Source organism: Agelaius phoeniceus, chromosome 1 (genome assembly GCF_051311805.1).
Source record: "Agelaius phoeniceus isolate bAgePho1 chromosome 1, bAgePho1.hap1, whole genome shotgun sequence".
Lineage (NCBI taxonomy): Eukaryota > Metazoa > Chordata > Aves > Passeriformes > Icteridae > Agelaius > Agelaius phoeniceus.
The window spans coordinates 87,167,280-87,192,462 of record NC_135265.1 but is presented as its reverse complement, the minus strand read 5'-3'; the positions used below and the strand labels follow the sequence as shown (position 1 = coordinate 87,192,462).

At 39.1% G+C, this 25,183-nt stretch overlaps 1 protein-coding gene across 5 annotated transcripts in view; it reads right to left on the bottom strand.

Moving 5' to 3' along the window:
• FHOD3 (formin homology 2 domain containing 3) overlaps positions 1 to 25,183 on the bottom strand; it is a 376,643-nt gene that overhangs the window by 198,067 nt on the left and 153,393 nt on the right. For all 5 annotated transcript variants that reach the window (XM_077182716.1, XM_077182714.1, XM_077182715.1 and 2 more), the window contains exon 4: positions 6,638 to 6,705. In XM_077182716.1, coding sequence (XP_077038831.1) covers positions 6,638 to 6,705 — 68 coding nt within the window. The remainder of the gene's footprint in view (positions 1 to 6,637; positions 6,706 to 25,183) is intronic.

The following is a 25,183-nucleotide window of genomic DNA, read 5'->3' as shown; positions in this document are numbered from 1 at the left end:
GCAGAGAAGCAATTGATAGCAGCCCTGTGGAGAAAACTTGGAGGAAAAATGTAGGGGATGCTTGGATTGATTAAAAACTCAACATGAGCCAGCCATGTGCACTGGCAGTCCAGAAAGCCAGAAGTATCCTGGGCTGCATCCAAAGCAGCATGGCCAGCAGGATGTGGGAGGGGATTCCGCTCCTCTATTCTGCTCTGGTGAGACCCCACCTGGACTGCTGTGCACAGTTCTGGTGTCCCCAGCATAAGAAGAACATGGAACTGTTGGAGCAAGTCCAGAGGAGGGCCATGAAGTGGATTAGAGGACTGGAGCACTGTTCCTACAAAACCAGATCAAGAGAGTTGAGGCTGGTCAGCCTGGAGAAGAGAAGGTTCCATGGAGACCTCATAGCAACCTCCCAGTATCTGAAGAGAGCCTACAGGGAAGTCAGAAAGGGATTCTTCATCAGGAACTGTAGTGATAGGACAAGGAGTAATGGGTACAAACTGAAAGAGGCGAAATTTAGGTTAGACCAAGGAGAAAAACCAGCCTAAAGTCTTTTATGTCTACATTTTTCTGATAGATAACAAGTCAGTAAAACACATATATTGGTACCTAACATGGAAATAGAGATGTGCACAACTAAGACAAAAACAAAGATTCCTTCAGTGGATGTAACTGAAAACCCCAAAAGTTTACTGTTGTCTTATGTTAATTAAAGACAAAATTTAGAGAGGAAAGGGTCCTTAGCCTGCACAACAAAGTAGCTCCCATGTCACTTATGTTCTTTAAGTTTGCTTTCTTCAATAACCAAGATTGAATTATTGTGATCCTGCCTCATCTTCACCATTATCTTCTTCAAAAAAAAGTCTTATTTCCCATTTACTCTGAACATTTCCTCTTCTGTGACTTTAACTTCACTATTTTTACATAACCTGCCTGATTTCTGCAACAGCTGAGGGTAGGAAAGCCATCTTACTGTGATGATATAATATTTACTTCTAGTGCTCCCGTTGAATTTAACTTTGTACCTGGGATAAATGCCATGCTCACTTGAGAAAAGTCCAGAGTTACCATGAGGTTCTACTACTGCAAATGTTGGGCTGCCTTTTTGGGTTGTACAGAACAATAAACTGAGAGGGAACTGAACTGTGCTATAGTTCTTAAAACAGGCTGAATGAAAGAACACAGAAAAGAAACTGTGCTGCTATTTAACATGTTGAACAATTTGTAAGCACCTTTCTGCTTTCAATATTTCATTTTATTCAGTTAATAAGGCCCAGACAATCAGAAGATCTTTTTTCCCCACATAACTTTTTCTTTCCCCTGTGAGTGCAAGAAGCAAGCAAGCAAAAAAAAGTCACACCTCAGTCTCACATTAAGCTATTCAATTATTCAGCAGAAAATCTTTGGTTGCTTCCCCCATATAATGGCATTTGGTGGGAAATGAACAAAAAAAAGCCCTGCTGTACCTATCTCTGTTTACCACAGTCTATCTCCCTATATACACTCAGCCACCAGATAAAAATAGTAGTGAAACTAAAGACATTTTACACCACTGATTTGATGGGGACAGAATTTCTTTTTTTTTACCTTTCGTAGACAGCAGATATATCAACACACGGTGTGTTTGATCTCCCAGTTAATAGCAGAATTAAAAATTCCTAGAAAAGTCACCTAGAGCAGACCCTACCAGGTATATTCCTCATGGCAGATAAGCAACAGATCAAGCAACATCCAGGCATTGTATTATATACCTGAGGAAGCTAAAGTAGACAGGGGCATCATACTAAACAACATCTCTTGTTACAATTCAAACATTTACAGTGATTAGAGAAGGAACACTGGTGGGTTCCCAAGTTTTAAGATATCTTTATGGTGTAAACAGTTCACAGTTTTTACTCTCATTAAAAAGTACCCTTTTAGATCTTGGCCTGGAACATTGTCTAGACATGAAGAAGGCACTCTACTTGCTAATGAAACTGAAAAACTCATTTTGACATTTAATGTGTCATATCTATTTTATTTATAATCTCTAAACAGTAATGAGACATCTCCTTTGTAAAATAGGATTAAACAGATCTGTAAACTGCTAAATAGAACTCTGGTGAATTTGATTTGTGAAGGAAATGAAGGTTTCTCTTTTTCATGACTTAAACAAGAACCCTTCCAAGAGGCTCTTAAAGGGGAGAGGTGGCAGGCAACCTCCTCACAAGTGATGACAGCAGCCCCTAAATCAAGTGTCACACAGCTTCCAACCCTAAGGAGTCATCAGTCATGCTTGCAGGAGGGGAAGGAGCAGCCTCCTTCCTTGAGATCAATGAGGCAAACACAGAATACTCCTTCTGCACTCCTAAGGATGATTGATGACTCCTTAGCAGCTGAAGTGTGTGACATTTGATTTCACTTACTGATAAGATTGTGTCTTCCAAACACCTTCTAGTTAATGTTTCCAGGGTCCCCACATAGCTGTTCTTTGTGATATTTTTTAACACAAAGCTCAATTGTTCAATGATTAATGAATTTCTCAACAACAGATGAAAATTCTATAAGAGAATTTTGTAACTGTGTGCCTTGATAGTCTGATCACAACACAAAACAGGAATCTAGGCTCCTTAAGAAAACTGATGGGAGATCTCCTGCCCCTGCCTCTGTCAAATGACACTTGCAGGCAAAACAATCCTAAAAAAGAACTATCTTTTCTTTTCCTGAAGAATTTATTATATACACTTGAGGTCTGCTTATCAGAAAAGCTAATGCATTTATTGATATTGATTAAAAGTAGTTTCCAAAATTTTAATAAGCAGATTTCCACAAGGTTATCCATTTCCACAGACTTGAAATGTGCTTTACAGCTTTCTTATTTTTCTTACAGCATCATATTCTTATTCAGTTATTTCCTATTTTGAAATGATGCAATCAGCATGACTTGAAACTATGCTTTGTAAGTCCAAGGTACACTTGCTTATAGGTTTTAAAGTATCCCAGCTTTATATTGCATCCTGTTGTATCACAGGCCATGTTACATAAACTTTTTAGTATCACTTAAACCTCACAGCACTATTTATATTCATTTTTGTGGTTTTGCCCATTGTTTTTGCTTTTAAGAGTGATATTGAATTAAATGCTTTAAGCAGATGTATTTTTAACTTTCTTATGAAATGAATAACATTTTTTGATCCTGATTTCCTAAGTGCCATGTTTGGCTGGATTCCACTCAATCTTTTTGGAAGTTTTAGACTTTGCACAAAAGTCGTGACGTTTTGATAAATACAAGTTCAGAAGTCTGTCAGAAAATCCATTCAAAAGGAGAGAAACTGTACTGGTTGTCAATCCTACCCTACTCTGTAAGTTTGTTTGTCAAAAAGCATACTGGTAAATAGAGGAGGAAAACTGCAGTACAATCCAGAAAAAGATGATGACTGTGGCTCTCCCACCCTTTCAGAATGAATGACTGGAACAGAGTGGCAGCACTGTCAAAGAAAAACGCTCCACGTAACCTTCATCACTTTGCCAAAACCAGCCCACCAGAAGAAATCAAAGAGAAATTCCAAGTGTGGACTTGCCAAATGAATCTTTCATCTAAATTTTGAAACAAAGACATTGCTCTTGCCAAAAATTGCTAAACTTTGCTGAGGCCTCACGTGAAAAATCAAGAGCTCTGACTATTTGGAATTCAAATTCAATGTAAAACTTGGGCTTACTCCCAATTTATGCAAATGAGACACTGCATGCTACTTGAAGGTCTTTAAATTAAAAATGATCCTGACATAGAACTGTGCCAAATTAAGTCAGCAATGATGAAATGATAAAAAAATGGTGTTATGAACTATCCTGGCACTTAAAGACATGATGAAGTCTCCATAACACTTGGAAACCTTGTTATTATGAAAACACTCTTTTTAAGTCAACATCTCATTTCTAAAATGTTACACTCTCAAGGAATTTAAAATACTTTCTTTTAAGGGCATACAAAATTAAAAAATATATTTATGTTGAACAACACACTTTAAAAAAACTATTACCATAATGATAAATTTCTAATGCTGACATACTTTCATGTCACACAAAAAAACCCCAAAAAACAACAAAACAACAAAAAAAGCCAAAAAAACAAAAAACCCCCACATTTTGGACAAAAATGTTCCATTTATAATATAACCTTATTATATTTACTTGTATTTTTCTTCAGTAAAGAACTGGAACAGCTTTTTTTTCTAAAACTGGTACAAAATTACTTTATGTTCTCTCTCATGGTTCATTACAAGATAAACTAAAATCACACTCAAAGGATGCCCTTCCTTAGCAATGCTGTTGTTAAGGACAGCAAAGCTGGCAGGTAAACCCAGGTTGGCAGGGGCTTGTTTTCCAATTGAAAGTGTACTACCTCAAATACTTGTGCATATTCAATGAATACTATCCAGCCCAAAGAACACTTTTCACATTCCCCCTAAGAGAACCTGTATTTTAAGAGTATATGTATTTTAACCTGTATTTTAAGATTTTTTAAGGGTACATTTGCTCAACAATTAGCCACAGTTCCAGCAGAAAGAACTTCTTTATGTGATAACTGATAATTCCCAAATTCCTTTCTCTACCACTTTCATTAGAAAACAAGAAAGTTAAATTCTTAAAGGAAAATCATGTCCTGAAACAGCCTGACAGGTTTCACTTAAAACTCAGTTCATACACAGATATGGGTTTGTGCATCCCTTTTCCCTTCTCTCTTGTTACTCTCCAACACAGTCAACCCCTTAAATTACCAGGATAAATATTTAAACAGTATTTTCATTAGAACAACTGATCAGCTGGAAGAGAGAGATCTTATAGGTGTGTTCTCCGAAAGCACTGAGCAGTTGTGCTCAGAAATATCTACTAGAATTCAAATAATCTAGAGGGAAGAGGGCATTTACGAATACCCAAACTGGGAGAATTCATGATGGAAGGGCATGGATGATGGAAGGGAATTAATGATAGGAGGTGAAGGATGGGTGGGAAAAGAGGCTTAGCCTCTCATTGCTAAGTATGTGCAAGTGCCCAGATTACCTGTGTAACACATAAATGCAGAGGAATACAAACATTTCCCAGAAACAGCTGAGGTGCACAAAAAGAGAAGAAACCAGAGAAGACTCTTGGAAACCTGCCTGATTTCCTGTGAGCACACAGGCCACATGCTTGGCAACCTCACAGGGAAACCCAGCTTGCATCCCTGTGATTCTCAAGCCCTTGTCTCCCTCTGGGAATGAGGGACTGTTTCTTGAAGAAATAGTGATTTTCCCAATCTGCACTCATGAGATGACCAGACTGTTTTGAACTGGAACTCTTTTCTTTGTCCAAAAATTTCAAAAATCAGGGACATTTTTCTGAGCCAGCACACATCTTCAACTACACCAAGATTTAACATTAAATGGTCCATCCTTCACCACTCACTCCTATTGTTTAGAAAATTTTAATTCTGGCATTCCCTAAATTCTAAATTTGAAACCTATAAAAAGGATTATGCATTTAGAAAATTCGCAGTTCTGCAGTCTTGCAGATTTCTTAAATGTTTTTATTCTTATTAGAAAAAATGTCTATTTAAAACAAAGCAAAAATGTTAAACTAAGAGTTTAAAATCTTTCCACCTATCTATTATAGCTAAAAAAAAGGATTATAGGTTTTCATCCTCCATTTGGATCTATTAGTAAAGAAGTGCTCCTCTTATTGTTCTCATTTATATTTACTGAAAATGGAATGTCTCAAATTAATTCCATTTTAGAATTGCATTGAGAGCATGCTCTAATTCACACAGATGGGATTTTTTCTTTCGCTTTTCCTGACCTCTTCTATCCAACAAGTTTCCTCACATCCTGCAGTTTTCCCAAGTCCTTCTCCTTATCCAGTGAAACCAATCTGAAATCCAAGATTTTAATTCAAGCAAATGAAGTGGCACCACACCACTTGTCTATCACATTGTCTACTTCCCCACAGGACCCAAAATCCTCCAGATTTCAGATTTCCTCCATAACGAACACTCACATTCAAATCCATGCCTTTCCTTAAAATGATCAGTCACTACCATATCCTCCTCAGCTCTATGAAACATCTTTTTGGCTTATCAGTAAATCTTTTCCTCTAAACTGAGTCTAAATTCAAACACATTCAGAGATCTCCCAGTGCATTTTTGGTTCCTCATCAGAACTGTTGCATGTGTCCCACAAGTCTTTTAAGTTTTTGATATGGCTTAAACCCAGACTATTTGTCCATTATCAGGCCAACACTGGGCCATCACCCTAACTCATGGTTTCTCTGGCTCACCTTTTCAAGTTCCCCTCCAAGTCTTCCCAAACCCAAAATATGCCACTGTCTAAAGAGCAGTCTAAATTCCCATCTAAGAGTTTCAATTTTCTTGTCTCCATTCCTGGCAGATTTACACTCCTCACTCTGCCATTACACCACATCTCATCCTTCTGACAGACTGAAGGAACATGGGAAGGTTTGCAGATCATAAAAATAAAAGATTCTGAAAAGGAATTGGCCAATTCCAAATTACAAATGAAGTATTAAAAGTCTCTTGCCAGAAGCTGTAAGTTATTCTCTAAATTAAATTTTTAAAAATAAAAAAAAAGAAATTAAATTCATGTTCAAATCACAGAATAGACAGCTATTATTTGCTCACCTGAAATATTTGCTTCAAGGAAAAAAGTGCCCGTCTCAGCTCCCGTCCACTGGAATTGTAAAGTTTTTCTGGGAAAACAAAATAAGACAACAGAAAAAACTTCAGCATAAACGAAACTGACAACACAACAAGAACGTAGTACAGTTTTTGAAAGAATCATAGCACCCACTTCCCATTAGGCAGACTTCTCTTAAAAAAATAGTTTTTTAAAATATAGATACAGGACTTATTCATTAAATGTGCATGTAAACCAGGATTTAGTTGTCTATAACTTAAGATGGCATCTTCCAGGTAAATTCACAATAGCTTCAACAAGATCCGTGAGAAACAATTGTCTCTGGAGTTTTTGAAAATGCTTAGAAATACTGTTCTTTCTGCATTAGGTAAATTTAGGGTTTACTGAAAGTACCAGATTAATCTCAAAAGACTTGTCTGAGACCACTCTTTGCCTTTGTTATCAAAGCTAGAGCCACTGAATCCCATCCTTGACTGCCTTCCCTCTAGACATTCTTTTCTCATGTTCTCATCTTTCTATTGTTAAATCCTTTCTCCAATAGAAATGAACATTAATACCAGAAATAGTCGGACAGTCTGTTCTTAGCATAATTCAAAACAGTGTTTTATTCTCCTGAAAACTGATCTTGACCTTTTTCTAAATGAACCAGAAGCCTTCTTTTCATCATCCAATACTGAAATGTATTACTTCATTTATTCCCCTACTAATGCATTCTCACAGAAATAATTTAAAGACAAAAGCAACTCTGCTATCCTTCTACAATCCCTGCTACAATGTTTGTGCCTTGGGAAGAAGTCTTGGACTGTGCCTCTCAAGTCTGTTGTTGCAAATTTGTGACTGTGCAAGGATAGAGCAGAAGGTGAGCTCTTCAAACCTTCCTGGTCTACCATGCTTGGCATATTTGATAGAAAGAGACTTTATTCAACACATCTACAGTCCTAAATTTAATTTTATTACACTACTGTAATCCAAGAGCAATGACAAAGGAAAATCAAATCTTCATGGTCACCTCAGATGACACACTTGCCTCATCCACAAATCATCATGAAAGCACCCTCTCCTCAATCGACAGAGCGGTGGCCTGTAGTGGCCAGCAGGTCTTGAGATCAAAGCTCATGGAATGCCCATGGGAATGATAATAATCTTATGAGAAAACTAAATATCGAACCCCAACATCTTATATCTTACTTTCCCTTGTCTATTTCTCTTTCAATTACTACTTTACACTACAAAACCAAATTAAATTTTATTTTCCTCTGTCAGGAAGTTGCAAAAAGGGGACTAGCATTTGAGGATTCAATGCATTTATAACTCAGTCATCATTTTTTACTTCAAACAAGGAAGGTGGGGTCTAATGTTAGGAAAAAAGCATTTCTTATTCCAAAAGTCATCTTCAACCAAAGGAAAAATTTGAAGCAAAATGTCAGCAGAACTAACGCTAATTTTTTTTAACTTTGAAAGTAGTTTTGTTCATCCCTAATTGCCTCTGATTTCAAAGGCAGAATGTACAGAACTGGCAAAACTATTGTTTTTATAAGTTTGTCTCCTTTCTTGCACTTTTATAGATTCTTGACAAAACATTGGAGAAACAGATTTCACTTCAAGCTTATAAACTTAGAGGCACACTTTAATTACTCTCACTTAAAAATGCACTGGCATGTGGGACCACATTTCTTGGCAGGATAAAGAGTAATTTTGTCAGGAAAGCCTAAAGAATAATAAAGATCTTCTAAGACCCGGTCTGTCAACTTTACATGCCACATTACACAAAATATTTCTTTTTGAAAGTTACTTCCATCTGGCATTTGTTATTACTAATTTCCCTCTATTCACAATTCACCAGCATCATTATGAGCAGAACGTCTCCAAACAAGGCAGTGCGTTATCATCTTAATTAAGAGCGGCACCACTTCTTAAAGTCCTGGCAACTTTGTACATAAATATCCACGTCCTAACAAATGCCATCTGTTGGTCTTGGTCTTGAACAGAAATCATCATCCCAGCCTGGGGTGAAGTCCTAACAAACCATTGTTATGATACCATAACACTGGTTGTTTCATTGGTGCATGAAGATTTTTGGTACATTTCAGAGGAACAATGTTGAACGTTTTTTCTCCTTGGTGTTTTCACAGAGCATAACCTCATCCTTGGCAGTCAGCACAAACAATGCTCTCCCTGCTTGTCTGTAGCAAGGAGGACAGAAGTTACTGACTGCAGCTCAAAAAGGGGTCTATGGATAGAGCTAAGAATCAACAACTACTGCAAGTATCAAGCTTGACAACAAGTATCAAGTTGTGGCACGTGTCACAAATGTTTGAGGTGGATTGCAAATCCATCTGAGGAGAGACAGTCCAGGTAAGTCATCTCACTTCTGACATCTTCTACCAGAGACCATGTACACTCGCAGGTACCTCCTCCCGCAGAGCTGATCTTTTTCACTCGGCTCAAACATACAAGTCCACAGCATCTTCACCTGTTACTCTTAACACACAGGCAACACACTCTCTGCATAAGTCTTGAGACCCACTTCTTACAGTGTTGGCAGCCACCAGAAACATTCACTGGCCATAACCCAAGGAGGAAAGTGAGGTGACCATGCTACATCAGAAGATGTTTTGGTTTTGAAAACCTCAGTCAAGGATGAACCTCACCCAGGGCAGGAAATGCCTGCATAAGCCAAGGTACTACTGCTACTCTGGATGGACATTTAAAAAAGCTTGTACTTTTATTGTGTGTGCTGTTTTTAATGTTACAGCTGGGGGACACTTGCTAAGATGTTCTCAAGGTCTTAGAGAATTCCCACTTGTTAACAGTAACTTTGGCACCCCAGGGACCTCAGGCTCATCTTGAAATCTCTAGACTGCTAGTGAGGCTACAAAAATGCATCAGCAGGAACTGAAAGCAGAAATCAGTTCTGAGCTCTTTTCCTATGGCAGAAAACCAAACTTAAAAAAAAAAAAAAAACGAGCGAGAGGAAAAGCCACATTTGCTTACAATGTTTTCACACTGCAGATGATTCAGAAACTACATAGCAAATGCTTTTTAATGCTTGTTTGACACAAGCAGTTTAAAGTGTTTCCCTCTGAAGCAGACTGAGAAATAACTTTCCATGTTATAGCAAAGAGGTAACTAATTCCCATAGTACCTCCCTGGCAGAGCTGTCTGTAACTGAAACAAATTATGCCTACAGCTTTGAAACAGGAGTCTAGCCAGCTACTATCACCAAACCCAGAAAATTCTGACGTGCTCCAAGGACAGTCCAAAAGATTCCCAAGTTCACTGCTTTGTTATAAGGTATCTGATAAGCTTGAATGTGTACACCAAGACTGCTTGAATGTGTACACCAGAAAACAAACCTCTGTATTTCAAGCAGGAACATGTGCTGCTACACCTCTCCCTGAAACTTCTCTGGTCCTTTGGTAAAACACACTTCCTGTCCTTCCCCAGGCCAGGTGCAGGCTGGAGAGGCTGGAGACATTCTACATTCATATACTTCAAGGTAAGATGAAACAGGTCAGTGAGTTCATAGGTCAGGGAGTTTGTGATACCTGACACTGTTAATGATGGTGGCTTTGACAGCCGTGTCCTGATAAGTGACACTATTGTAGCCACTTTTACTACCTTTCTTCAAGATATAAAGAGCTGCATCTGTGGCTGTAAAATATTTTTAATTGCATATACGCAGATGACAGAAAATTTTCCTTGTGGCTCCCTCTGACTTAACTAACACTAGAGGGCACTGCTTATTTCTTTATTCTATGAAAGAAAAGGCACTCTGCCCCTCCATGGGCTTCCCACTGATAGAGCAGAACTGTTTGGGATGCAGAGTTGATACTCCATTACCTGGGAAACCCTGTCTTTAATCTGTAGAATGTAATATACCTGAAGAAATTAAAAAGCACCAGCTCTGTCAATCTCAAACATTCAAAATCAGAGTAAACTCTTTTGGAACTGATAGAAAACCAGGTACTGGTATGGGCCTGAGTTTTATTTACTGCAAGAACCAAGAGTCACATCTATTAAATTATCCTTCACATCATAGCAGGGAGGTGTATATCCTTGGAAGACAGAGGATTTCCTTATCTCAGCACTTGTTTCTAGAGGCAGAGAATCACAGATAACCAGACTTGTGGTAGACCAGACATGTGTGACAAGTAGCAACCTGCAAGTGGCTATTTTGGTTGCTGTTGCAACCTGCAACACCAGAACTTTGGTTAAGAGAAGCCATTATGCTCTAAAATAAAAATATTGTTTGTTACTCTTTATTTTTTGCTTGTGTTTACTATTGTGAAAAATAACTCAGGCTAAGGGAAAAGGGATTCCTATAGGTAAATTTGGGACAAATGTAGCAGTGGAGGGAAAGCAGATTGGTTTGAAATCAACATCTCTTCAGAAAGGAAGAGAAGTCTTAAAAGATATTTTATTAGACAACTTGCAGCTTTCAAATGGATTCTGTATTTTCAAAGATAATTGTCAGAGGTTCAAATTTCATTGGTTTTCACCTCTTTTGATTACTTGGGAAAAGGGACTTTTTAACGAAAATAGCAATTTGTCCTTATATTCTTAAATAAAGTAATGACTTTTCTTCTGCCTTCTATGAGGGAAAAAAAGAGTGTTTTCAATCCACAGTAATAAAAGAAAAAGTGGAACTGGCTGAACATTGCTTGGTTCAGTCCCATGTGTTACACCTGACCTCTGACCGAGAGGGTACCATCCTCCTCCCTTCCTCTTCCATCACACCCATTGAATTAGTCCCTGGGATATAGTAATTTATACAGCATCAGCCTTTGAGCTGTTGGCAAAGGCTTGTGAACATCTGGCTGAGCACAAATGGGAGTTGCTCTGCTTCACTTGCTGCTGCCTGAATGACCTCCATGTCTCCCATCCGTGCCTCTTTTCTTTAAACTATAATTTCAAGATGAAGCTCCTTTCCTTACAAAAACATAAAAGGGAGATTAACTCCACATTTGATTACATTAGCAGGATACCTGGTGCAGATCCACTTAAATGACATTTGAAACATTTCCTGCCATTCATTTTTACCTGGCATTGGACAGAAGTAGCAACATTCTCTGGCTTCCAGTAGCCACTTGCAAATTAGGCCATACTTAGTTTTCTAAGTACTTACTGCAAATTAGGCAGTACTTAGTTTTCTAAAAAATTTCTAAATTTTTTAGAAACTAAAAAATTTAATTCCTCTCCCTGCAACAAGGAGTAAAATATTATTTTAAATGCTCACTAGGATGAAATGTTAATAAAACTAAAAGGCTTTCAAAATTTAAATGAACTGCTTTTCAGCAGCACTGATGGGGAAAAAAAACTTGAAAGAACAAAATAAGTGTTTATAATGGTAAGAAATTTTGGCATTCATTCCTTCTGTGAATGCCCATGCCACACTTCTAAATTTATTACTGAACTATTCCAATTTTAAATGCATGTTATTTTATCTGAATGAATGTATACAATTGTAGAACTAAAAATTTGAGCAATACAGCAACAAGTCAGGCAAATGGGTCCAGTCCTGTGAACAGGCATCAGGAACCAGCCCGGCAGACTTCACTCGAGTAGGCTCATGGGTACATACAGCGCTGCAGATCTATAAAACAACTGTATATAAAACTAATTAGCGTAGTGTGCCAGTCTTTCACTTTATGTCAAACAAATTAAAGCAGTTCTCTAAGAAAAGACCTGGTCCTGTGCCAAGAATAGGCTCTTAGTTTAGCTTTTGTCCACAAAAGTTAGTCATAAATGTGTTGGCCAGACAAGGCACTCTCCTTTTCTTCCCAGACCCCCTAGAAAACGCACGAAGAAGGCATTCATTCACAGGCATATTGCCCACTATTACATTAACACAATTGCTGCTCTTCTGCTGAGATTACTTTGCTTTGCATATTACAAATTTCCATTTTTTTCTCTCTGAATTCAATCTTATTTTGTCTGGATAAATGGATAATGCATTAATTAGTAAAACACGTCACATGTGAACTCAAGCTACATATTCTCCCACTTATCCAGGGATAAATGGTTAGCACTTAGCAGAGGAAAGGAGCTTTCTCACAATAAAGGACCTTGGGCAAAGCAAGCGGCCGTGTACAAATTTTGGGAAGCCGAGCCCACATCACTGTCAGCACCGACTGCTTTGGAGGAATGTGCAGGCTGCCTCCAAGGAATGCCGCCCCAGCTCCCCGGCAGGGAAAAACCCTCCCTTACTCTCCTTTTCATTCAGACACACAGCAGCTGCTTAGCTAATTATCTGGGACAGTGGGTCCCCTCAGCGAGCAGGGTCCTTTGCCCCCACTGGGAGAGGGGGATCCTTTGTCGGGAAAGGATCCTATTACAGCTGCATATGAGAAGAGCTCAGCTTCAAGCCTGCATCCTTATTCCCTTTCTCTGTAAAGGACCTGCAGGTGGGGAGTGGGAGGAGGGAAAGACAAAATAGTCTTGGACACCCTTTCCTATCCCATACCCTAAAGCCATGTTGGCAAAGGCTCAAAGTAAAGAGTGCAAAGAGCCACCTGCAAACCCCAGGGAGTCTGTGGGTTTGGACTGACAAGCAGGGAGAACTCCAGGGCAGGATCTCCCCTGGGAATGAAAAATACCCAATTTGGCCAGCACTTCAGAGCAATTGTATACACTCACGCATGGGATTTTCTGCCTCTTTGAAAGTAGAAGTCTGCTCTCCTGACACTGCAAAAAGTACCCAGCTGAAAGAGTCCCTGGATTTCCACAGGGAGAGTACACATGGCAAAACTCCTACTCTGGGAAGATGGGTGGAGCTAATATTTTTTGAATATTTTTCTGAAATGCCAAATGTCTTAACTTCTGTTACAAGGGAGTTAACATAAGACTGTTAGCACAAGAATGATTATACATTTAAATCCACTGAAAAAAGTATCTGCTCCTACAGGTGCAAGTGTCCCCCCTCATGTCTTGCTCCTGTGTTTCTAAGAGATATGAAATGAGACTCAATCAATTGTGGGAAATAAGTAATATATAAGCAAAGTCCAGAGGATTACAAGGACCCCGAGGATGAGGAATCAGAGATATGCAATAACAGGTCTTTTACATTCTGAACATATAATTCCTGAATGTCCTGGTGACTCCCCTACCCTTGGTTCTAGGTGTTAGTCAGTGCTGGAGGCATAAACTACAGTAACATCTAAATAATTCCACGGGATTTAAAAGAAGGAGGTTTTTATGCAGATATCTGGTAGAAGGGACTTTCCAGTCTTTATTGTACTCCACTGTCATGGTTTAACCCCAGCTGGTAGCCAAGCCCCAGGCAGACACTCTCCCATAAGCGGGATGAGGGAGAGAATGGGAAGTGTAACTGAGAAAACCTGTGGGTGAGATAAAGATAGTTTAATAGTAAAGAAAAAGCCACCCACACAAGCAAAGCCAAACAAAGAATTCATTCACCACTTCTGATGGGCAGGCAGGTGTTCAGCCATCTCCAGGAAAGCAGGGCTTCATCATGCCTAACAGTGGGAAGACAAACACCTTCATTCCCAATGTTCCCCCCTTCCTCCTTCTTTCCCCAGCTTTATATGCTGAGCATGATGCCCTATGACATGGAATGTCCCTTTTTGGTATGCTGAGGTCACTTCTTGTGCACCCCCAGCCCCCTCACTGATGGGGTGGTACAAGAAGCAGAAAAGCCCTTGACTCCATGTAAGTGCTGCTCAGCAGTAACAAACACATCCCTGGATTACCAACAGTGTCTTCAGCAGAAATCCAAAACAGTCCAAAAGTCTCTCCCAAACTAGGTACTATGAAGAAAATTAACTCTACCTCAGCCAAAACCACTCTGGTAGCATAAAAGGACTATAGTGATCTCAACCATTTCTACCAAACTTCTTCATATTCTGCTTGGTTTCAAGCAAACTATGTATCATGGATAAACCATTAGCCAGAGTTTCCCCTTTACAGAGCTCTAAATTACTATGCTTTTACTTCTGTAGACACATCCACATGGAACTAGGAAGAACATTTGTCGTGCTATCTGCACACATTATAGCAAACAAATGCCAATGATTTACACTAAAGGGAGATGTTAAAATGCAGGAAGTGTTTATATAGTTAAGTGCAAAAGGAAACCTTAGTTTTCATTTGCTGGATCCAGGCATTTAAAGCTGTGGAAGATGGGGCTCTCTGTGTATCCTGCACTGCATTACGCTAGAGATCCTAAAAACTGATGGTGTCAAAACTTCCTCTTACTATTTCCATTTCTAAATTAGCATATTAAGGCCCTGCTTGCTCATAAGCAAAAGAAAGGACATATAAGGCAATGTGGGCTGAGATCAGGGTGAAGCTGCCTGACAAAAAGGGCTTGTACTTTTCTTCTTAGTTTTATATGTCTCTGCTCACTACTGATTTCCCAGTTCTCTACTGCAGAAACCTGTGTCAGTTGTCTTTGTTGCTGTGGAAAAAAGGACATAAGCAGTAAGAAAGCCCAACAGCAGGAGAGTACAAGAGTAGGTTCTACCTAACATATGAAGTAAAAATCAGAGTGGGACATTAAAACTCAGTGTCAACAAGGAATCATTTCACTAAACAAAAAGTAAGAGCAATGATCCCAAGAAACTTGAATACTTTGCAAATTTCCATGATGAATACCCCCAGGCTTTTAAAATTAGTTGTAGCTGGAGAGATAAAGAAAATGCATGGAGTGTTCATTGCCAAAAGAGCTTTTTTAGAACTGGCTTTCAGTGTCTGGCTGGGAAAAATATTGCAGGGCAGTGCCACAAAAAGTTTTCCGGCCCTCTATGAGCCAAACACTGTGACTGGAACAGCAAGTCAGCTCTGAATCCACTTCCCATCTGGTTATCACCACAGCTTTTATTTCCAGTTCCAAATTAGTTCTCTCACGTATCCTTTCTGATTTTGTAAACTAGAATACAGAATTCCTCTTTACAGTTACAGTTACATTTCCCAGTGAGTCTGATGCCTACTGATAACTTCAAACCCAGGGGGACACTATGGAGGTCTATGCACACAGAACAAACTGCTCAATCAGCTCAGTCTTCCTTCCGTCCTTGAAATAAAAAAAACATATTCAAAAGATACAGCCTTTCCAACATATTAACAGAATAAAGAGCCTCTGCCTCTTCAGACTACTTATTCTAGCCATGGATCAGGCACCATAGTGTACTTCCCTACAATGATTTATTGATAAAGGTCCTCTCCACTTGAATGCAAAAGGCACTAATATGCTCTTTAGTTCTGAAGTGCAGGAAACAGTACTTTGGGCTGACAGCTTCAAAGGAGGGCACTTCTGCATGTCCGGAAAATGCTATGGCATCTCTTCTGTAAAAGTCAAAGGGTTACAAAAGGGAAAAGGCTGTGTAACAAGGTCAAATATTACAGCACTGTATTAGAGCAAGTGGTGATGGAAAAGACTTGAGAGGTCATCTTGTTCATCCCCCTGCTAATGCAAAATTGTTCCCTAGAGAGTAATACAGCAGGAAAGTAGTTGTTATGCTAAAATATAGGTTACATAATTCAAGAGAATGGGGCTGGGGAAAATTGCTAGAAAAGAAAATAATATAGAAGAACTTACTGCTTCTTTGGAGATTACTGTAGCAAGATTAAGGCTAAACCATAATTTTAAAAAGTATGTGGAGACCAACCTTTAATGTTTGTTTCAGTTCACAACTCAGTCTCTGAGTTGCTGACCTGTGTATTTGTGCTTGAACAAGCACATTAGCCAGTGCCTCCTGGATTAGAAATATTTAATAAGAATATGCTAGTCGTGATTTGAGTTTTCTGGGTTTATTCCATTTTAAATACAGTGCCAACATGTTGCTCTGCATGTTCAATCAGTATTAGTAAACAAAGAGCAACAAGAAAATTATAGCAACCTATCACCAAAAAAAGTAAAAAAATTTGGGCACACCCTCACTATTCCTTGAATTATGGATGCCTTATCTGTGCTGACAGCTTGGCAAAAGGCAAAGCGTCTGAGCACAAAGACATCACAGCTGTGTGCCAAGAACCTGAAAGAGCTCCTGAGCTTTAAAGCTCATATCAAGTTTTTCTGTTGCATAATACATGACAAAATATGTCAGATGCTCTCTCCAAGACCAAGTTGTTGCAATGATCCTAAGTTCAGCCTCAACAAGTGCATCAGAACTTAATTAGTCCTTTCACTTCAGAGGATGCAGCCTCCTAATTAACTGCCTGCATTGAAGCATCAATTTGTTCAGAAATTTGGAAAGCAAGTATGAAACCACACATCTGATAGCAAGGCAACAGGCAAAAGAGGAGCAGCAGCAGCAGTTCATGTTGAAAACCTGATAAAGCTGCTTCTCCTCAGATTGCTGCTAGCAATTAAAATAGTGTGTGCATTTTTAAATACCTGAGCCTGCATTTTTAAATACCTGAGCCTGCATTGCCTATGTGCTTCCCAGTCTCACAGCCACACTGCTGGAGACAACAGGTTCCAACTCAGTGTTAGGGGTTTTTTTTTGACCATTTGAAGTGGCCAAGACCAAGAATCCACCACAAAATCCTCAAACACAAAACCCAGTAGATGTGCCTGTGATTGTGACACACTTTCAATATTGAGGATTAGTATTTAATTGTACTTCAGCAACCCCCAGAAACATCATGCACACAATCACAAAGATCCCATCTGGAAAGCTTCTAGAGGTGACACCTGAATCCAGTGGGGCTTCATCTTTATGATTCTTTTATCCCAAAATTAATTTAAAAAGAGAATAAGCAAAGAATGCCACTGTAAATGCCATAGCATCTTCAGGATATTTATTTCAAATTTTCATTACATTTAGTGATGATAATATTGATTTCTAAAACATTTTTTTTAAATTTAAGTTCAATATACAGACCTCCTCAATCTGAAACTCTTGCAATATCTCAATATAACAGCCTCTTCCTTATGTTAAGAACTTTATTTGTAATTTATCTTTTCTACACCTTTCTGCTCTTGTGATATCCTCTAATCAATTCACATCTTTAAATGTGTAAACCCAGACACAGCAATACAACTAAGGCTTTACTGATTTTGAGTATAGAGGAGAAAGAGCATTTCAACAGACAAAGATTTGGTTTTGTTTTAGTGTAACAGTCACACAAAAAGAACAATCCCTTAAGTAATAGTCTCATAGTTCCTAGCAGACGTGATCTCAGTCAAAAACAATAAGCTTGTTAACCAGCTTTGTTTAATAACTTAAACTGCCTTTTCCCATGTGTCTTGATGCATTTTAGAGTTTTTTGGAAGGATGCTTCAAGAATACTTGAAGGATATAGTTAAATTAACAGAAATTAAATTTACAGAGATGGATTTGCAACAGAGGAAGAATGAAGAAATATCAGATGTGCAGAAGGAAAGACTGCAGCACAAATACTTTTAGCAGATGTCAAAGTAATTCAGGGTCAGCAAGTTTCCCATCATTCTGAAATTGCTGGGACATATGAAAAGCACACTATTTTGGCAACTGAAAAGCAAACCCCACAAATAAACTGGAACAGAACCACTAAGATCTCAGGCTAAATCCATGCCAATGCATGACTCTCATCTGATGCAGATGCCAGATCAAGCACATGGCCAGTCCTCCTTCAGTAGGCTGGGGAGGCTTGGAGATCCCTGCTATCTGCTGGACAACTCACTTCCCAGCATTCCTACTGCTGCTGCCCCCTGTGCCTTGCCATCTCCTGGGTCACACTGGCGCACAGGGGGTGCAGGAGGCTGGCACATCCGTGCTCCATCTGCTGTCCCATGTCTTACAGCAGCAGGGACAGGAACAGGCATCCCAGGAACGTGGCACAGGCACCGTGAGCAGCTTAACACAGGAGGAAGGAAGGAAGGTGACACCCTGGGGCAGCCAAGAGTCTCGAGCTTCACATGCTGCACACAGCAGCCCTGCAAGAGAGAACTGCTGCTGTCCTGCACTCCAGAGCAATCTCTTTGTCCTTCACTTACTATCTTTTGTTATAATTCAGACTGTTGGGAATACAAAGGCTTTTTCAGAAGTGGAGACACCTTTGTACTCTCTTAAGGACCTGTGCATCAGACTGCAAAGATTTAACAGCAGAAGTACCTCAGTATTTCCATCCATAAAAAAATTATGCAAAAGTAGGGTACGTCTCTATTTTCCAAATACCATTTCCAAGTTCCATGATTAGGGTGAAGAGAGGTGTCCAAAGCTACATGTATTAAAATCAGGAAATTACTGATAAACGACCTTGTTCATCAGGTAGAAATTTTCCTTTTGGAAATTCTCCCCCATTTTCATGGCTGAAAAATATCCTAGATTTCCCAGAAACAAGATGATGCACTATGCTTGTAGGGTCCAGAACAGTATGATTGGATCTTTGAGAAGGAATACAAAACCAATATCAGAACAATCATTTCACCCCCATTAACAAACACAACAACTATACACCTCTGTGCCAGATGCTTCTCTGTTTGAAAATCAGTGAGCTCAGTTAAGTGCATTTGCAGCCGGAGAGAAGCTGGTACATAAATCCACCCACTGCTCTGGCAACACATTTTCCCTTTTGAAACAAAAGCTGGCTGATGCCTCTCCAAGCAATGGTGTGCTGCCCATTGGAGCATCAGCTCTTCACCTCTCTCTCTGTCTGCAGAGACAGAGGTAAGAGAGACCTTGAAGCATTCCTAGCCTCACTTGGAATGATTTCCTGCCTAAGTTTCCCCCTCAACAGCTCCTCATCAACAAATAATTTAAATGAAAAGTCACTCAGGCTTTGGGGTTCCTTTCCATATGGCCCCATCCTCTGCTGGACCAGGGCAGCCTCCAAGCAAGTTTGCAGGGTAAAAAGAAAGGCTATCCTCACAGTGCTCCAACCACACCACCCTACCACACATTTATATTTTCAGACATTCCTCCAGCACAATTTCTGTTTACCATACCATGTGGAACCCGGCCTGAACTTGTTTAACACATGTTTGCATTATTTATCCAAACTCATTCATCACAGTTGTAAAACATCTGACAGACGATGGAGGTTTTCCAGTGTGCATCAGGCCTCCCGCTTAATTCAACCGCTGATTATTTCCACCTCTAAGTAATTTGACCAAAGCCACACGAAAGCATTCAGCTATACTAAATCTTTCTCTGTTTGTTATTAACTCAGTCACTGGCTGTAAAGAGCTCTACCTCTCTCTCTACTTATCTAATTAATCAGAAGAATATCTATACACACATGTATATGATATATATTAACACACATGATGTATACCCACATATACAATATACATGTTCGACACATATAAATACAATAGCTTCTTTTTAAGAGGCTCCATGTGATAAGAAAAGCTTGACTGCTACATGGATTGAATTGTCATTTGTACCATAAACACAGCCAGCTGCTGTGCAAAGTGCTTCCCCATGCAAAATGCATACACTACAGCACACATTAAACGCATTCAGCTACTTAATGTGGATTTTTTTTAATTCTCAGTTTTAGGAAAAGCATAGTAGCATAAAATCCATGAATTCACAAATTCACTTAGTATAAGCACACCAAGTCAATGGAGCTTGGAATCAGATCTTGAAACTGGAGTGTAAAAACTGTTCTTTCTGTGATTACCGAGCACAAACTCTGTATATATTGCCTTTTTACTTCTTGTCTCTTGCAGAAGGAAGACCTTTCACTGTTCCTCTTATTTTTTTCTTTTTTGCATACTTTCCATTGCTCATTAATCACACTGACACAAGTCTGTAACTATGAAACTAGAAGCAAGTTAACAGCTAAGACCTACAAGAACATTAAAAGGACCAAATCCTGTCTTCTATCTAGGCTTCCTAGATTCAAAAAAATACGGTTCAAAAAGTGTCATATGTGCTGCAGGAATTCAAGATCTGTCCACTATTCCTGGCAAACACTCAACTGTTTGCTGCATGGTTTGCTGTCTCGTATGTTACTTTTTTCCCCTTTGGAAAACTGTATAAAAAACCATTATGAACGATATCATCATACTTTCACTCAACAGCACAGGCTGGTTAGTCCAGACATCAGAGTAAACAAGTAAGTCCCCGTCTTTCTCACTTCAGGAATCAGAAGTGTCCTGGGAGTTTGAGGCCAAGGTAAAAGCTGGGACAGTAAACTGAGAATGAAAAATCTCTGCTTCTCTTAAGTCAAAGATGTTGTGCCATTGCCTTTGAGAATCACTATGTTCCAAGGGCTAGTATGGATCTGACCCCTTTGCCTCCCTCAATTCCCACCCTATTATTATTTCTAAAGCCTATACAGAGACACTGGAAAATAACAATGATGACAAAAGATGAGTACAGAAGACAGCTCCAGCAAGAAAACAATAGGGTTTGCACATCTGATTATATTCTATTACATTCAGAAAACAGGAAAATGTGGCTTCTTAGAAGAAATGTAATATATATTATTACTGTCAGCTAGAGAAGGAAAACCATGAAGAAATAGCCAGTTGCTCAAGGTTGCCTCAGTAATGTTCCTGGTCTGCAATCACTACTAATCTTTCATACAGAAAGCAGGCAATAAAGCTGAAGGGGCAAAAGACTTTCAGAAAAAAAACCCCAACAATATCCTTATTCTTTTGACTGAGGAACACTTTCTTACTGTATAGTTTTGTTTTCATTGCTCTTGGCAAGGCTTTTTATGCAAATAAGTGCCCTACAGCCTACTATCATATGCCATATATAAGACAACCTCTCAAGTGTGTACAGAAAACTTAGATGATGTAGAATTTGGCAACTTGTTTGTTAAGTGGCACTTTAGTTCATGAGCATATTAAATCCATGATGCATAATCTGCTTGGGCAGCCTGCTAGTTTTAAGATGTTAGTCTAGACCTATAAAGCCCTAAATGTCTTGGGACCTATTTATCCAGGCACTGAGCTTTTTTGGAGGTTTTCTGATGAAACAAAAGTTATAATCAGAAAATGTCAGTCACTAAATTGGAAACACTGCATTGAAAGTCTCTTGCAGCTAACAAACTTTCTTCAGATCCAAGACAGGATCCCAAAGAAGCCTGCCTCTATTTATTGTAACTGAGGACCCAGGAAGGATATGATCTTCAGCCTTAAGATTGGTGCTGTGGGAAACTGCGGTGCTGCACCATGATGAGGCAAATCAGAGGAGAACAAAACTGCAGGTCCTAAAAAGCTGCACTGAAGACAACCCAATCTTGAGTGCAAGTGCCAAAAATCAGTGACAAACTTCAGAAAAGAAAAATTCATTTGTACTCAGACTTGTTCACTTCAATATCAATTTTATGCAGAGGTATTAGGATGGTATTTCCTGAGTAGTTTCCGAGTCGTGCCACAGAATATTGGGTGTGTTTGTGAAAGCTCTGTCACTCCTCACTCCCTGCAACTTCAGGGTTTTGCATGTCTGGAACAATCTTATTTTTTTCCGGTGTTTCATTAGCAGCCCCTTTCTGAGAAATGCCAGGTGGCACCATGCCCAAAATCACTTGCCAGCTAATCTCAGAGGATTGGGCATTATGCCATTTGAATTAAAAGAGCTCAGCTCTAACTCACTGATAACATTTAGGAATCAAACCAATAAAAATGGGAAAACAAAATGAATACAAACAACCTCTGAATGCACACAGATGATAGCTTTTAACTGAAAATAAGAGAAAGAGAGAAAGAGAGAAAGAGAAAGAAAGAGAGAAAGAAAGAGAAAGAAAGAGAAAGAAAGAGAAAGAAAGAGAAAGAAAGAGAAAGAAAGAGAAAGAAAGAGAAAGAGAGAAAGAGAGAAAGAAAGAGAAAGAGAGAAAGAGAGAAAGAGAGAAAGAGAGAAAGAGAGAAAGAGAGAAAGAGAGAAAGAGAGAAAGAGAGAAAGAGAGAAAGAGAGAAAGAGAGAGAGAGAGAGAGAAAGAGAGAAAGAGAGAAAGAGAGAAAGAGAGAAAGAGAGAAAGAGAGAAAGAGAGAGAAAGAGAGAGAAAGAGAGAGAAAGAGAGAGAAAGAGAGAGAAAGAGAGAGAAAGAGAGAGAAAGAGAGAAAGAAAGAAAAAAAGAAAGACAAAAGGCAGTAGAGATTTTTTTCCAAAACTTAAACAAGGGTTCAAGTGAGAAAAATCAGCTATGATTACATTGGTTTCTGAAAAGAGCAAAAAGAAAAAGAAGGAATTTGCACATTTAAGTACAAAGTTAATGTCACAGGGTTCCCTGCAACCGGGGAGCTCAAACTTCAGGCAAGCTGTGCTATGCCAATCACCCCATGAAGTGCAGAGGAGAAAGAGGAAGAAAAGAATTTGCATTTGAAGGGAACAATGGAGTTTCCCCTTCAATCCCTTCATTCTGCCATTTTGACATGTCCTTCCTAAAATAAAAGTGACATTTAATTTATGAAGACCAATAAAATCATAAATAGCCAGTTAAAAAGTCTGCATAATCCTAATGCTGTCCACATCAACAGTAAAACATGGGATACTCCAGCATGTGCACGTAGATGAGCGGGCAAGAACACAGACTAACGATTCTTTTTCTATCACGGGTTTTTAAGTTTTAGAGGCTAGAAATTCCCACGTACAACACACTTCACAGGAGGGGTAAGGGAAGGAAAAACACAAGGCTAATAAGGATGTGACTATTAGGAAATAAAACAATTCAAAACCATTTCCTATAACACAGTTAAAGAAAAATATGGGAGGCAACTTTGGCTTGCTCTGACTTCTGTCTTTATAAAAGCGTATCTGTATTATTTACATCTTCTCTATTCTTTCAGAGACCATGAATCAGTATAGGACAGCTATTTTTCCTTTCACTTTGTCATACATGTCTTGGAGGGTCAGAAAGCACTGGCCTTGTAGTATTTCACAGCTAATTAACGGAGATAACAGCTAATCAAATTAAATAAATCACACAGAGAAACTGCCTTTTTCCTGTGGCATAACAGCATCTAGGAAATTTGTTTAGGAGAAACAGCTGAGATGAGAGTTAGCAGGTCTATCCCCATCTTACAAGCAAGGATAAGGCAGTTTTAATTTTGGTCAGAACAATCCTCCAACAGTTCCGATGGATGAAGGCCCACAAAAGTTGCGTGATTTTCTGGCTCTGTTTGCAAAGCATGGACATCAGCCATGGGCAGACACTTCAGCACCCTCCATACAGAGGCAAGCATTTCAGAGAGGATGCAATCCCGCATGAGATGCCTGCCCTCTCCCTGTCCTCGCCCCTCATGTGCCCTGCTGCCCGTGAGGGGCTGCAGGGACTTGCTCTTTAAAAAACACACATTTCTTCCAGTGAGAAACACATCTGACTTGCTACTGATCCAGGCAGAAATTCAGAGGGAAAGGGACTAGCTTTGGAGGTGCAATCCATAGAAATGTCTTTTTGTTGCTTTGTTGGATACTTGCTTTGTTGGATACTAATCATTCTGGGGTTTCTGAGGTGCCTTGTCAATCCTCAGCAAAGCTTGCTTGTGACAAGACATGCAACAAAGCAAAACCAGCAACAAACCCTGCTCCAAGGAGAGCAGAGCAGACCTAGAAATTAATGAAGGACAAGAAGTGGAATTACAGATGACATTTGTACAAGGTCACTTCCACACCCCAGCTGTGTGTTTTATACAGATCTTTTAGCTGCTGTGGGGCTAGATTAGTTACAGTGCTTACACCAACAAAGGTAGTCAAATTTTTAAATAATTCCATACGTCCCATTTCTTTCAAGGACATGAACACGCCTTACAGAAGTCCTCAAGACATCAAATGATATGGATAAGCAGAAACTACCTCTATTTGTCCTCTGTTTTATATCACATCCATCGTCAATACTAAGCAGTAATATAAGATGAATTTGCATGAAATATATGCAGACATAGAAACACACCCATATAATCAAAGTATATTTTGCCATTTGCATTTTTTGGTACCTTGTTTTAATCACACTTTTGATCAAAATACACTGTTGTTTTCCTCTACCAATAGTATTTATCCAATATTTGGATATCAAAAGATGTATTTCACTGAAAAATTATATGCCCTGAAAGAAGTAAAGCAATTCCACTACAACTGCTTTTGCTTTGGTTTGCTGGCCTTCCCCACATCATGAGCTGTGACAACAGACAGATTACAGTTTAGAGATTGTAAGTAAAATACTCTGGACAAAGAAGATCGCCAACTATAAGCAATCAGAAAACCATCTCACTGCAAAATCTCTGACACTAGAAAACAGTAATGAAAAAAAGAAAAAATAAAGAAATCAAAGTTCCTGTGAGAAGCAATCTAGGATCTGAACTTCAGATTCAATTATTCCATAAGCCCTGGATTCATAGATGAGCCTGAATGTGGAAAACATGCTCTCTCTAAAGACTATCAAAACAAATGAGACTTTATCATGCAAATAAAATCAGACATAATTTTTCTATCATTACATCAGAATTTGCCTAAAGAAATCAACATTCCTGAAGCTGGAGCACTCTAGCCATGCTACACATGCTGCTGGAGGCAGGTTAAATCAGTTGGAAATCCGAAATGCCTAAAGTCTGCCTTCAATTTTCCCTGGCAGTAACTTCCTTGGCACTAAACTGTATTGAATCAGTACACTGCCAGGTAAGTTTCCTTTTC